Source organism: Diadema antillarum, unplaced genomic scaffold, assembly GCF_040938485.1.
Source record: "Diadema antillarum isolate AM-2024a unplaced genomic scaffold, OU_Dant_1.0 scf00000067, whole genome shotgun sequence".
In the NCBI taxonomy this organism is placed as follows: Eukaryota; Metazoa; Echinodermata; class Echinoidea; order Diadematoida; family Diadematidae; genus Diadema; species Diadema antillarum.
In genome coordinates this window covers 1,352,487-1,366,239 of record NW_027270956.1, presented here as the reverse complement: position 1 = coordinate 1,366,239, position 13,753 = coordinate 1,352,487, and the positions used below count along the sequence as shown (strand labels likewise).

The 13,753-nt window shown below is 38.4% G+C and overlaps 2 protein-coding genes across 2 annotated transcripts in view; one reads left to right on the top strand and one right to left on the bottom strand.

The window, feature by feature from the left end:
• The window catches only part of LOC139716607 (uncharacterized), a 35,139-nt gene extending 32,837 nt beyond the window's left edge, over positions 1-2,302 (bottom strand). The window contains exon 1 of the mRNA XM_071628134.1: positions 2,224-2,302. The gene's annotated coding sequence lies outside the window, so the exon portion shown is untranslated. The remainder of the gene's footprint in view (positions 1-2,223) is intronic.
• A 5,307-nt stretch (positions 2,303-7,609) lies between these two features.
• LOC139716606 (DNA damage-regulated autophagy modulator protein 1-like) overlaps positions 7,610-13,753 on the top strand; it is a 28,355-nt gene continuing 22,211 nt past the window's right edge. Inside the window, exons 1-3 of the mRNA XM_071628133.1 lie at positions 7,610-7,717; positions 11,095-11,148; positions 12,469-12,536. Coding sequence (XP_071484234.1) covers positions 7,614-7,717; positions 11,095-11,148; positions 12,469-12,536 — 226 coding nt within the window. The 5' untranslated portion in view covers positions 7,610-7,613. The remainder of the gene's footprint in view (positions 7,718-11,094; positions 11,149-12,468; positions 12,537-13,753) is intronic.

The following is a 13,753-nucleotide window of genomic DNA, read 5'->3' as shown; positions in this document are numbered from 1 at the left end:
ACGGCAAGGGTGAATGATCATGTATGAGATCCAGACATGTCATACAAATTAATACAAGATCTAGACTAGAGTAACTGTGGCAGTATGCGGCCGTGCAGCCGTTCGCGGCATGTACAACATACACGGTAATATACCGCTAAACACAGCACTGCACTGTTACATGCACACTACACACACTAGCAATCAACAAAAACCAACCGATAAAATGGGCATGATCTCTGACGAAAGTGAAATTTTCTCACCTAAATGACAACATATCGCATCCAAAATGAAATTTTCGGTACTTCTTAACATATCAGTTAAGAAACGATGGTCCAAGAAACTTGATTTTTTGTCATTTTCTCAATGTTCATGGATTTTGAAAACATACCCTCGCGTAAAATAGAACTTTCGCGAGCCGATGTGGGCCGCCATTTTTTTCGGAAAGTGAATGTTACCATCGAAAAAAAAATGAGAAAAACACGAGAAAGACATCAACAACACCGCCAGAATTGCGATCTTGTTTGCGGCCAATGCATGTGCGCCCGCTATTTTCACGTGCTTTCGCAATGGGAAATGGCGCTTACGCAATGTTCTCGAGACATGTGAAGGCGTTCAGCTAAAGATCGTGGAGCACGCGCGTATTGCATGCCATAGGGATTGTACATCGCACCGCAAGCAGAAATACTACGTCGCATATTGCCCTTATCGGCGAAAATTGTGCCGGGTTTTGCCCTGGTAAATCATGAAAACTGCGTTGGTCAATGGTAAATTTCTTTTATGAAAACAATTGCGTTAATGAATAATCTTGTCTATGATATATGAAATGGTTGAAAATAATTTGCCTGATTTGTTTACAAGTTGGAAAAACCCTTAACAATGCTTAAACTTACCGCAAACGGGATATTTTACTCTAGTCTATTTATAATCTTACTTTAACCTATTCTTCAGCCTTGAGAGTGAGTGTTTAACTTTTGTTACAGAGTTTGATTACCTTCTTGCCTGCGTCTGAGTTCTGAATTATGCAAACCGTGTCAATAGTAGCAATGATTTAGTACAAGGCCTAACGTTTAGGCCTACAGTACTAACGTTACGGGTCTAGTCTTTTTATGACATCTGATTAACTACACGCAGCCGCTGTCGCTTTGCGACAGCGGCTGCATGTCTACTCCTTCGCAGACGTTGTCATTTTTCAGTGGTGGTTGTGCGACTCCTTCATGAATATCTTTATTAATCGTGGAAAACTAAAATATAAGGAATCCCCGTAATCTATGATAATCATCCAATAATCGGTATGCATATCTTTTTTTAATTATGTCAAAAACCTACCGAAATCCGTCCTTAAAATCAGGTCTGTAAGCGTCCGTATTGCTTCACTCCTCATCTTCTGTGTGTTTTTGAATGGCAATCACTCTCCTATACTACAACGTAGGTAGTCGGAGGTAGTCGGAGTGACGTCAAATCATGAGAGCAGCACGCGCGGAAATACATGTACGTAGAAGACGACAAGCTTTACGTAACACACGAAACGCACGGGCGTACATAAAATGCTAACACGGTACCTCGGGTTGAGCGTTCGTGATTGTTCGTTGATTTTGTGAATCATCGCACAATCTACTCCGAAAAATTCAACAATAAGGTTTGGATACCAACAAAACACCAAATTCAACTCAACCATCAGCAACATACGATATAGGTGGGTGGTATTACTGTTAAAATCAAACAAAATAAAAGACATTTTTTGTGGTCTTGCCGTCAAAAGCGACGGTCGTTTACAACGTTTAAACGCTAGTGCATGTCAGACTGCTGTGCTTTGCACAGCGGTCTGGTCAGGCTAACATCTGATTAGCAGATTCTTATAAGTTATATCTTGTTCATGGTCACGACATAGAGTACTAGTACGTCATAACCAGACAATATCTTCACTTAATCCCTTCAGGATTCTAAAATCCAGCGATGTAGACTTTATTAGAAATCCGGCAGGCAATGGTAAACAATAAGCAACGCAACATTTTATGGCAAATCAGAAAGAATTGGTGAACAAATAATATATGGCATTGTTGTATCCAGCCATCTGACATGAAAGCTAACGTATGGGACTATTTAGGATAAGCAACTATTCAACAGCTCGTTATGCCTTCAACTAAATCTATTCTCCAAATAAAGCACAACATAAAAGAGTAGTATATACGCATATTACGACACACATCAAAAACAAGGAATTTCAGGAGCACAATAACTTGCCTTGTCGCCTAGTTCCAGGGAAGCAATAGCTAACCGCTACGAGAAAACTCCGTTTCCAACGTCAACAATTTTACTGTCATTTCCGGTAACTTTTTCGCTGGTATGTAATAGCGCCAGCTACGTCCTCTGCCACAACAACGACTTGACTTTTGGACAGACCACTTCCCTATCGATCCTCTGAGAGTGGAAGCTTTCTCTATCATGATTATGGGACCAAGGAAGACCTCCTTGCCAAAATCTCAAAACAATTAATTTCCCAGTGTGGAACTCAGATAACACACTTTAAATTGCCAAATGACAGCCGCGGGTGTCCCGTCCACTGTCTCTGCAGATCACTGGTCCTATCAAGCAGGTATCATTCTCAGAGACCTCGACAGAAAGATCAGTCTCATTAGATTTCTGTCTACCCTCCTTGGTTTGGGCATTTCTACGTTTACACAAACAGTAGATGTTTGATTATGGAGCTTGTCCTAGGGTTTGCTTTATACTTTAAAAACAAATTTGAAGTAATGAGTAATAAATTATTGCACACTTTTCAAAATAGAGTATTCCAAACTATTTAGCACCAGGCTTAGATAGGTATTCCTTCTGCCAACAAAACCTGACATGTGGTGTTACAGTCTTATGGCAAAAGGGTGTATCTAGAGATGCACCCTTTGGGTCATCTGTTGCAGTCAATCGATTTGCCCCAAAAGGTGCAGATAGCTCCAGATGGCGCTCATTTACGAAACAAAGACTCTAGCACATCTGAGAGCACGAGATATATTATAGAAACCTAAAGAGCATACGAAGAGTTTGTTTGCAAAAACCGATAAGTCCATATTTGCCAAATGGAGATATTTGCGATTAAAGGTCAAGAAAAATAAAGAGAATGATAAGAAAATTTTGCTTCTTTTGACCATAACTTCAAAAATGTACCTTTATATGTAGTGACTAATATATCACTTAAAAGGTATTATTTTGCACTTTATGACAGAAACCGTACTTCAAAATTTCAAAAATGGACTTATGGTTTTTGCAAACAAACTCTTCACTTACAAAATTCTAAAAGGAATTAAAAGTTTATGTGATGAAAATCGGTATTGAAATGGCTGAGATATCCAAAACAAATAAACGGTGGGTCTTGTAATTCAGAAAGAACAAAAGTGGTTTCGTATCTCACAGTAATACCAATCTTAACCAAAACTATTATCTTCTTTTCCCCTTATGTATAATCATGATGTTCATCTTTTGAAATTACTGCACTTGTACTTAATCATTTTGAATGACTTATTTTACAATGACTCAGCGATCTTTTTCTCGCTCTTTCCATTTCCTGAATGGTCTACAATACTCTAAACCGATGTTCCATATAAATTGTGCCATCCCTCTCCCCTCTTTCTTATTTTCTTTCATTTGTGTCTTAATTTTCTGCTATAAGATTTTTTTCCAGTTCAGTGAAAGTGAGTAGTAAATAATTTTAGAAATACCTTACTAAAAGCAACACATACTTTGTAAGAACTACTCACAGTGATGAGCAATGTGTATCAGGACAACACCATGGAACACCCCCGGCTAAGTGATAGGATTAGGTTCAGGATAAGGACTATTTGGTTTGGGTCAGGGGAAGGGTCTGAGCTATTGTCCAGGGGCTAATATTGTCCTAGAACAAAGCACAGACGTGAATTCTCATTCTTCATAGATATCAATAAGAAAACATTAATCAAATCTTGAAGCAATCAATAATGCCAAATTTCAGTTGCAAAGTAGATGTCAATATTAGGTACTAGTATTTGAATGTTTACCTCATCATTATAGCTGGTCTGAATACATGTAAAGTCAAGCTATAGACCTTCATCCAGGGCCGGCAGAGCGTTTTCAAAAGTGTGTGTGTGTGGGGGGGGGGGGGGGGGGGGCTGCCCCCCCCCCCCCGGTTCCACCGGCTATGTCATCGGCTAAGTAATAATCAATGCCGAATGAGTCTTTAACAACAGATTGCTCCCATTCCACTGCAGCAAAAGTGATGTGTCCCACCTATGTGCACGGGTGGCACCACATTTCTTTCTTCTTTTTTTTTTTGAAGTGTGGCGGGCTCATTTTACATTTCTGGTGCCACTTCCGGATTTCATCAGCTAACAAGCAAAAAGGCTTTAGATCAAATTTATGATTCCACTTCTGTGTTTCTTCACCTGACGAGCAAAAAAAAAAAAAAAAAAAAAAATCAGCTGGCAAAGGAAAAGTAGGGTGCCACTTCCAGGGTAAAAAAACAAAACAAAAAAAAAACAAAAAAAGGGGGGGCAAAGTGGATACACCCTATGTATTCCTATGTATTGGGCCAAAAAAAAAAAAAAAAAAAAAAGCGGGGTGGAGGGCCGAGCCGCAGCCCCTCCGCCCCCTGTTCCGCCGGCTCTGATGTGTAACTGAGTGTAACAAATCTACCGAGGCTTTTTGAAGCTGAGCTATGTGAGTCGGTTTTGTCCCTGCCTTTTAACAAACAAACAAGCAAATGCAATTTTTTGACGAACAAACAAACAAACAAACAGCAAACAGAAAGATTATAATGATAATCTAGAGGGGAAGGCCAGGCATTAACAAGCAATCAAACAAAACTAACCAAAAATGTCTTGTGATTGTGAAGAATTCGCTTCGACAGTGAAAATCGATCGGAACGGAATCGTAGAACAAAAGAAAAACTTTCGACCAATCAAAGAAGAGAACGGACTTCATTAAGTTTGGGTACCGGGTACGCGATCGGCGGGGTTTCGTGTCTGTTGCGTTTGCCCGCTTTGGTTGGTGGTTGGTGCAGCAGAAACAAGGTAGTGCCAAAAATAAACCCTGCCCGCATGGAGCACCTCACATTACTGGACATGTTGTGCAGAAAAAGGAACTCGGGGTCCACAAGTACACGTACATGGCAATGAACTGTACTGTGTATAACGCGATTCAAACACACAGCTGTTGTTGACAGAGCAGCCGCTGTACAGCTTGGTGCTACTGCTGCGCTGAGAAGCAACCCACGCAGACCGCACAGCCGGTACGTACGGCTTGCTTGCGGAACAGTTTACCTGCTGGCTGGCTCTATGCAGACGTTGTGGTGTTATGGCTGCCTGACACAAACGAACCGGGGTTCCGTTTATGTGTCGTTCACAGTTTACGAAGCGAGCCCATAGCAATTACCTTGCAAATCTGGATGATTATCCTATACTTATCCGAGCAGAGGAGGTATGATTTTATTTTGTTCCGTGTTAAGCACTTATCCTGGATGTGAGATTTGCTGTCTCGGTGACATCACTGTCATTCAGCTGCACTGTCAAGCTGCAATCATCAGTGATCACAACAACCCCTCGTCGTACAGCGAGTACCAGTACCTAGGCGGCGGCTAGCGGCCGGCGTTTTGTCAGACGCACTACACTTGTCATCAATCTCCCATGCGCTGCGTTCGCCAACCACTAGTACGTAGCATGAGTCTTTTGTTTGTTCTCAGTTGACTGTGCTCTACTTAGAACTTCTAATAGAAGGCTTTGAATATAGGACATCACAAAGTGAGAAGTTAGTACGAAGCATGAGGATGCACTTGTTGTTGTGATTGATTTAATGCACAATTGAAGGGCGAAAAGAGAATCTAGCATCCCAGCTGGCACTGGCATGTATATCTACGGATGATAAGATTATATCTTCTTTTTTTTATTCTTTTTTTTTTTTAAGAGTCCTCGACTTATAACTTCTATGTCCTTAGTGGGAAATTCTGTTTGTTAATTGTGCTGTGATGAATATGATGTACATGCAATTATGTAGAAATGTTAACTGATTCTTAACTATTTATCCTTCCTGTACTGTAAAACGAGGAATGTTCACATGCATTTTAACTTCGCGAATTTCGCAAGAGCCAAGATTCACGAAATTAAAATGCATGTGAAAGTTCTAGTCTACTTTATACCTGACTATACACAATTGAATGTTAGAGGCAACTTGGGGAAAATTTCATGCCGCGAAAAAGGCCGTCAGCTCCAATTCGTGAAAAATGTCATGCTGTGAAAATATTGTATTTTACAGTAACCATGATAATTTGATATGCATGTATTATTATCATTCAGCAATAATTTTTCAGATATCAGTGTAATGTTTCAGAATAATAATGCCACATACAGTTGCACAAGGTTCATAGAAGATATTCTGTGGAGTGTTTTTCTGTTATGCTATTAACTGGAGACTTTCCAACAAGTAAATGGACACCGGATAGTTTTATTAATTGTTATTGTTGCCTGAAACTTGGTAAGATGAGCTTTAAGTCTCTTGGACCAATTGAATGGATGGTTAGCATCGATACCGATGGCTTGCCCAATGCTTTACTTTCTGACTTGTACCAGTACAGGTAATTAAGAAAGTAGGTATGTCGATAATGTAATGATGATAAAATGACAACTACATGAATGTACATATGACAAATGTATTGCCCTATAGCAGCACTTAGGCCTACATGTATCTTGATAACATTGATAATGTTATACAGATATTGTTCATGTCTAGGTACCTATACGCAATTATATCTCATTGATCTTGAAACACAACAGTGATGATAAAGTGTAGACAACACCTTTGTAATTGGTAGACCAGTCCCAGAGCGAATTAATTCTAGTACCGGTATTGTTTGTAGTGATTGTGAAAACTTGAATTATTTCATCAGGCCTCATTAGGCTCTATATAGGCCCTATATAGTCATTATCCATGATATTGGAAAATGCAATGTACATCATCCTTTTCATTTGTTCTATATCTAGATATTATTTATCATTACTATTGTTATTATCATCACTTTGATTTATATTATTATTGTTAACCTGTTGAGGATGGGCTAATTTTGCTACAACTCTCATTTCCCATAGATGCCTGCCCGAGTATGCTTGGGACTCTTCCTCAACGGGTTAAAGGGTGTGTACAGTTCTGGTCGAGGTGAAAATTTAGCCTTTAACATTTTGCAAGATATTCAGAAACCACTCTATGAGATGTCAAAGGTCATGCAATTGTAAGGGGTATCAAAAGTTTATTTGATGAAAATCGGTTTTGAAATGGCTGAGATATCCAAAAACAAGGTGAAACAAAGAGATCCTAATAAAAGTGTGGCATGTCGCCTTTTATTATTATTACTTTTTTGGATATCTCAGCCATTTGAAAACCAATTTTCATCTAATAAACATTGAATCCTCCTTAAAATTACATGCTTTTTCATATTTCATATGAGGTTTCTCATCTCACTTAGGAATGTTCAAAACATGAATCCCCGCCTCAACCAGTACTGTACAGTCCCTTTAATATTTCACAGTAACAACAGCTTTATTTGGCAATGTACCTCAGATAAAAATTATGATTTTTAGCTTTTTTCTTCCTCTTTGGTCTAATTTTTAGCAAGCAGGATGGCGATAGGATGTCGTTGCCGATGTAGACCCTGGTTCCTAATTGGACTCGGATGGGTTCCCATTGTCGTTGGTATTCTTCTTGCTTGCAGTATTCTCATCCCGTAAGTTTATCGCTTGCTATCTCCAAGATTGTTTTACGACATATACTTTTCTTGGAGAATTTGCCCCAGACGCATACTGCAATTTAACCAGAAATATTCATAGGCATGGAATTTTAGCAAATTTTGCAAGGAGCCATGATCATGAAAGTAAAATGCATCCAAAATTTTTTGTCTGCACAATTCAGTATATGGGCATCGGCTCCAATTCGCAAGAGCGTCGTGGTACTGCTAATGTTTCCAGTTTTACAGTTAAGTGTGGATACGGTAGAATGCAGAGTTGTACTATGCAAGTATTAGTAGAACACACAAGTGCATGGGGTTTGAGAAAAAGCAGGTAAAAGTTTTGCTAGCATCATTTGCTGGATTTAAGACTGTACCGTAACAACTTTGTGATGTCACAGTAGTGTAGTGATAAACAGCAGTTATGAAGAGATAACCAACTATCTTCCTTTTTTTTTTTTGTCGTCCAATGAAATCTTGAGCATAATTCACCTCCTTCAGAGGAAACTTATGTCATCAACAAACGATAGATCATGTAACCCTCTCAAAACCTTCCGAATCAATCTTTTGTGTCTTCCTGTGTAGAGAGTTGTAGCCCCTATAATTTCTGTTTAAAGAGGTAATATGGCCTACACTATTATCCTAAAAGTTTGTGAGCGTAGAACATGGTAGTTTTGTATCAAATGAAAGTTTTATATCAAGTCTCTGATGCTAAACTGAATATTGAAAGAGGAAGTTCTCAGAACATAATTGAAAAATGAGATAAGGGCAATACAGCTCGTTAAAATGTAATTTTACTTTAAATGTCACTCTGTCATTTCTTTGGTACGTCCTATTTTCCTTGATCTTCACTGATTCTTATGGGTTCCCTTTAGATTCCCCATACTGTTTCTCAATCCAAACCTCTGTACAAATGTGACCGTGCATGAACAAAACCAACAAAAAGTCACACAACCCAATTTGGACTTAACATATTTGAAATGAGTCAACTTAGTCAATTTTTGTTTTTCCGATTTTCTGATTTTTCTGATTTTCTGATTTTCTGATTTTCTGAAAGAGGAATTCTTCAAAATAATGCTCACGTTTGCGATCATGGGATGAATGGGAAATTATGTTATTTGAAGTCCTTGTAGAACATTTTTTTGTATAATAGTGTGATTACATTATAGGTATATCTGAGAAACCCATAAAAATTGCATAACTTCTTTAAAAACACCTTTTCACACATTTCAATTTTGACTGTTACTTTTGAAAAGGTGATGCTCCTGCGTTGGCATTAGCCATGAGTAGAATGTGCATAATAAGAGGGAAAATTTTTACCATTTAAAATCTGATAATCCCTTAATTCACTGTGGATGCCCATGAGTTGTATTGATCCTTTTTTTTTTTCCTATTCATTGCACGTAGTACCACTTGGTAAGATTAAGCACTCCTTCAGAATCTGCCCTCAACTAAAATCCGTACCTGGTGACTTTTTGTTGGTTTTGTGAATGCAGGATCACAAGATATTGATATGTTACCATGTATCCTATTTATAGGTGAAGGGATTTGCTTTTATCATGAGCATTCATGAAACCACATTACGTACTTATTCATTTACCCCAGAGATGATGACTTTTTCAGCATAAAGTTAAAGGGGAAGTTTACCCAAATATATATTTGGATTGAGTGAATGCAGCAATTTGTAGAGCACAGAATCAGTGAAAGTATGAGGAAAATCTGACAATCTGTTCAAAAGTGACAAAGTTTTTAAGTTTGAGTGCCACCCTACTTGGATGAGAAGACTACCTCTGTTCGTGATTTCACTGCAGAAAAAAAAAAATATGTGGATTGAGTGAGTGCATCAATAAAAGTGGAACAAATCAGTGTCGTTTGAGGAATACAATACAATTGTATATTAAAAAGAAAAATATGTAAAGAGAATTCAACATTATTTCATTTTTCTGGCACAATGAAAGAACACTTGGCTTGCCTCTTTCAGAAAGCAGGGGAAATAACATCATCCGTCACACATGCAGGTCTGAACAAATGTCAGTATCAAGGTGAGGGTAGGCCTGTATATAAATGTGTCTTTTTCATTACGAACAGAACTTTGCAGTTCTCTCATCAAGTGGCAGTGGTACAGAAACTATGAAAATTGATAACATTTTTAATGGATTGTCATATTTTTCCTCAAATGACACTGATATCTTCTACTGATATTGCTGCATTCATTTGGGCGGTGAGTTGGCTCAGTCGGTAGCGCGTCTGCCTCACGATCACGCGGCCCGGGTTCGAACCCGAGTCTGGACTGAGCAATGTTGTGTGTAAGCATACCGTCCCCTCTAGCAAGAGGCAAAACACTCTGTCCCTCGGATAGGACATAAAATGGAGGTCCCGTGTATGAGAGAGTAACAACTCAGGCACGTAAAAGATCCCTCTTCATTCATTCATCGTAAAGAGCAGGGTGTTTAACCCGGTGAAGTGGTCCCACCTCAAATCCAATTGGACCCCATGGAAGACCAGCGTAACGTAGCTGAATATGGGCTATCCAGCCATCTTCTCAGATGGAAAAAAAATGAACAAACATTTAATCCACTTTTTGTTGTTGTTGTAAACTTCCCCTTTGACATACAGTCATGAGACAGGCACAACTGGATTGCACACATTGTGTCTTTACCCTCAAGTAGTTGAACAGTTGGAGTTAACCTTGGTTGGCCTATACAACCCTGATGGTAGCACCGACTTGATTCATCAATCTTTTATGATGACTCCAGAATTCATTAATCATGTCCTAGACCTTACAATCAAAATTTATAAATCATCATTTTAATAATGACATCCCTTTGTGCACTTTACTCAGCTTGATACTCACAGCATGGCTTTAAATCTCAATAAGGGCTGGTACGAAAAACCTGTGAACTGGCTTGCCCCAAACTATTTGACATAGATATCATAATGTTCAACAATTGTGTGAAAGCAGCTTCTTTATAAATGACAACTCAAAACTTTATTGAAGGCATGTGTCATACTTTGTAGAAGGACCATGTGCATTGCTGGAGGACCGCATGCCATGAAGATTGACAGCATGCTTTGTAGACAGACAGTCTTTTTGTTGCATACACACACTCAAAAAAAACCACACACACACACAAGAAAAAAGTGGAGTATTGTAGCAAGGGTTGGCTTGATGTAATGGTCTATTTTCACACTGATTGTACTTCCCAATTGCATTCAGAGGAAGGTATTTTGACAGGATGTGGCTTTATTCACATGGCAAAATTGTCATGATTCCACAGGTACATGAAAAAAAAATATTCATAACACAAAATGTTGTGATACAACAACAACAACAACAAAGGAAAATTAGGATATCACCATTCACTTTCCATTTCCAGGTATACCATAGCTGTGGGCTTGCATCATGTTCCAGCGGGATTCCCCTACATCAGGTGAGTAAACTTTTATTGTATTATAAACAAACTTTCACTCCCACTCCTGGGCTTGGCCTGGCATTGCCTTTTACCCCGTAGCGTGGGAATACCTTGCAATACGGGAAGACTGGCCTGACTCGGATAATATTATTCGGGAATCCTCGCAACAAATTGCATACAGCTTTATCACAGCCGAAGAATCCTAACTGGAGTCGGACGTTACCGATAAGCGTGCCTTGATGCACATATTTGCTGACAGGCAGCTCTATTGTATTCCACCAGGCCACTGCTAATGTTCAGCTCTGCTGTTATATTTCTTTCTCTGTACTTGGAGACTGCTTTCTTCCGAGACAATGAACAGCGCGACAAATCATTTATTATTAAAGTATTGGAGGATTGGAAGTGAGCAGAGATTACAATGTAAACATGATATTCATATTCATTCAATTATTTCCCTCAAAGAAGAAAAAGAAAACATGATTCAAAGTGTTACAAGTTGTTAAAATTTGGCTTTCATACATCTGATAAGGACAGTTTGTCGAATACAATATAAAGTATATGCACGAATGATATTAAAACAAACAAACAATGCACACTTTGTTTTGGTAACAAAAAAGTAAGTAATTATAACGACGGAAAAGAGTGTTCCACTATCAAAAAAACGCCATGCTTGTGGGATGAGGAACGCTGGAATGAAGACAATGACAGCACCAATATATCATACCAATAAAATATAATTCATATCAAATTTATCTATATTATACCATTGTACATTTGCTCATTGATATATGATGCTGATAATTCAAGCATACTATAAACGACTCTGTACTATGATTTTAGAATACGTACTATGATGCATGATATACAAGAGGGAGAGAGAGAAAGAGAGGGAGAAGGAGGGGGAAAGAGAGGGAGATATAGGGGGAGAGAGGGAGAGAGTATCTTACATCCAGATTCAGCATTTACAACCTTTGGAATCATGAAGAGAAATGAAGGGTTTTCAATCTGACGTTTAATCATTAAATGAATGAGAGCACTGCAGTTTTCACTAGGCAGTGTAGATGCTTTGGTTAATGATTTTCAAAATTTCATCAAAATTTCTTTAAAGAATGAAATGAACTCGTAACATTTGCAAAACTTGTACATGGTAGATATCAAAGAGAGGTGTAAGACACATTTTGATTTTCCTAATATCATGCAGTGAATGTACTAGTTCATTAAATCTTTTGTAGCTTTCTCTATTCAATCATAAATATACTTCTTTCACCATTTCCATGCATTTTAACATGTGACTTGTCACTGTGTATTCTTTCTTTTTTATTTCTTTCTTGATTTCAGTGACTCTGGAACTACTCCGCCAGAGAGCTGTTTATTTGGGCAGTTTTTGAACATGACAGCTGTGTTTGGTAAGACCTCAAGGCACATTTAAGACCTCTCAAATGGATACTTTGTCATTAAAGTTCCTTTACCATAAATTTGAAATCAAATTTGGACATTTCTTTTTTATCTTATAGTTCTCAAAACTCATTAAGCTTTCAAGTGGTCTTCAATTTACTCCACTGAAACAAACAAACAAACAAACAAACCAATAAAGCAACAAACAAAAAACTCAAAGAAATAATGATTAACATTCAAGAGATAGAACTGTCACAGAAATGGTAATGATAGCCAGTTGAAGATAGTTTGGAAAAAGTGTGTTTTCTGTTTAAGTACCTTCAGAATCCTGAACAAGTGTTGACTCATCCTGTTGTGTCATGTGAAAAAAAAAAAATGGTTGGAAAATTTGCAATCAAAATGGTGTGTATTCATACAAGGCAGGAAGGCATAATGCTCTGAATATTACTGTTTCGTTTTCACTTTTCAAATGTGTTTCTGTTTAATTGCTGACTCCTGGACACAAGTTCACTCATCGTGTTGTGTCATGTGGTGAAAACTAATTGTAAAATTAGACCACAAAATAATGAGTATTCACACAAGATGACATTAAGGTGGCGCTCTAAACACTCTTGTTTCATTTTCATTTCTTGGTATGAAATGAGTAAACATTTATGCGTATCATGTGAGTGCCACCAGCCCTTGTGTTAATCCTTTATACGCCAGGGACTCTAGACAGTGTGTACAATGCTATGGGTTTTTCAGTGCCAATTGGCACACAGATCACGCAGAGGGTTAAAGCAATTCTCGGTATTGCCAATACCTTGGCGCCTCGCGGCGAGCATCACTTTAGATGCATTATGGGATAGCTCAGGGGATAAACAATTTCACCTGGTTTTGGCTGCATTGTGCACTCAGGTCACGTTCCATCTTCATCCAGGGTATTTTTTGTTGAAGATTTCTTTGCTTACCATCATGTGACCAGCACATTGAAGCCTTGCAGTAATGAACCCTGACTCTAGTGGCCACAAATCTGATCAGTAAAATTTAGAAGTTTTAACTCTAAGCGCCTTTTTTTTAAAGCTTAATTCTAACCAAAGAGAAAAGCAGTGTCAACGAATGAAAAGCAGATGAAAATTAGATTGAATTGCATGGAAACTGAAACACAAACCAACCGGAAGCAACAATGCTCCCAAGGAATCCCACAATGCATCTGTGACAGAGCTCTGCAGCATGCGTAGAAGTATTT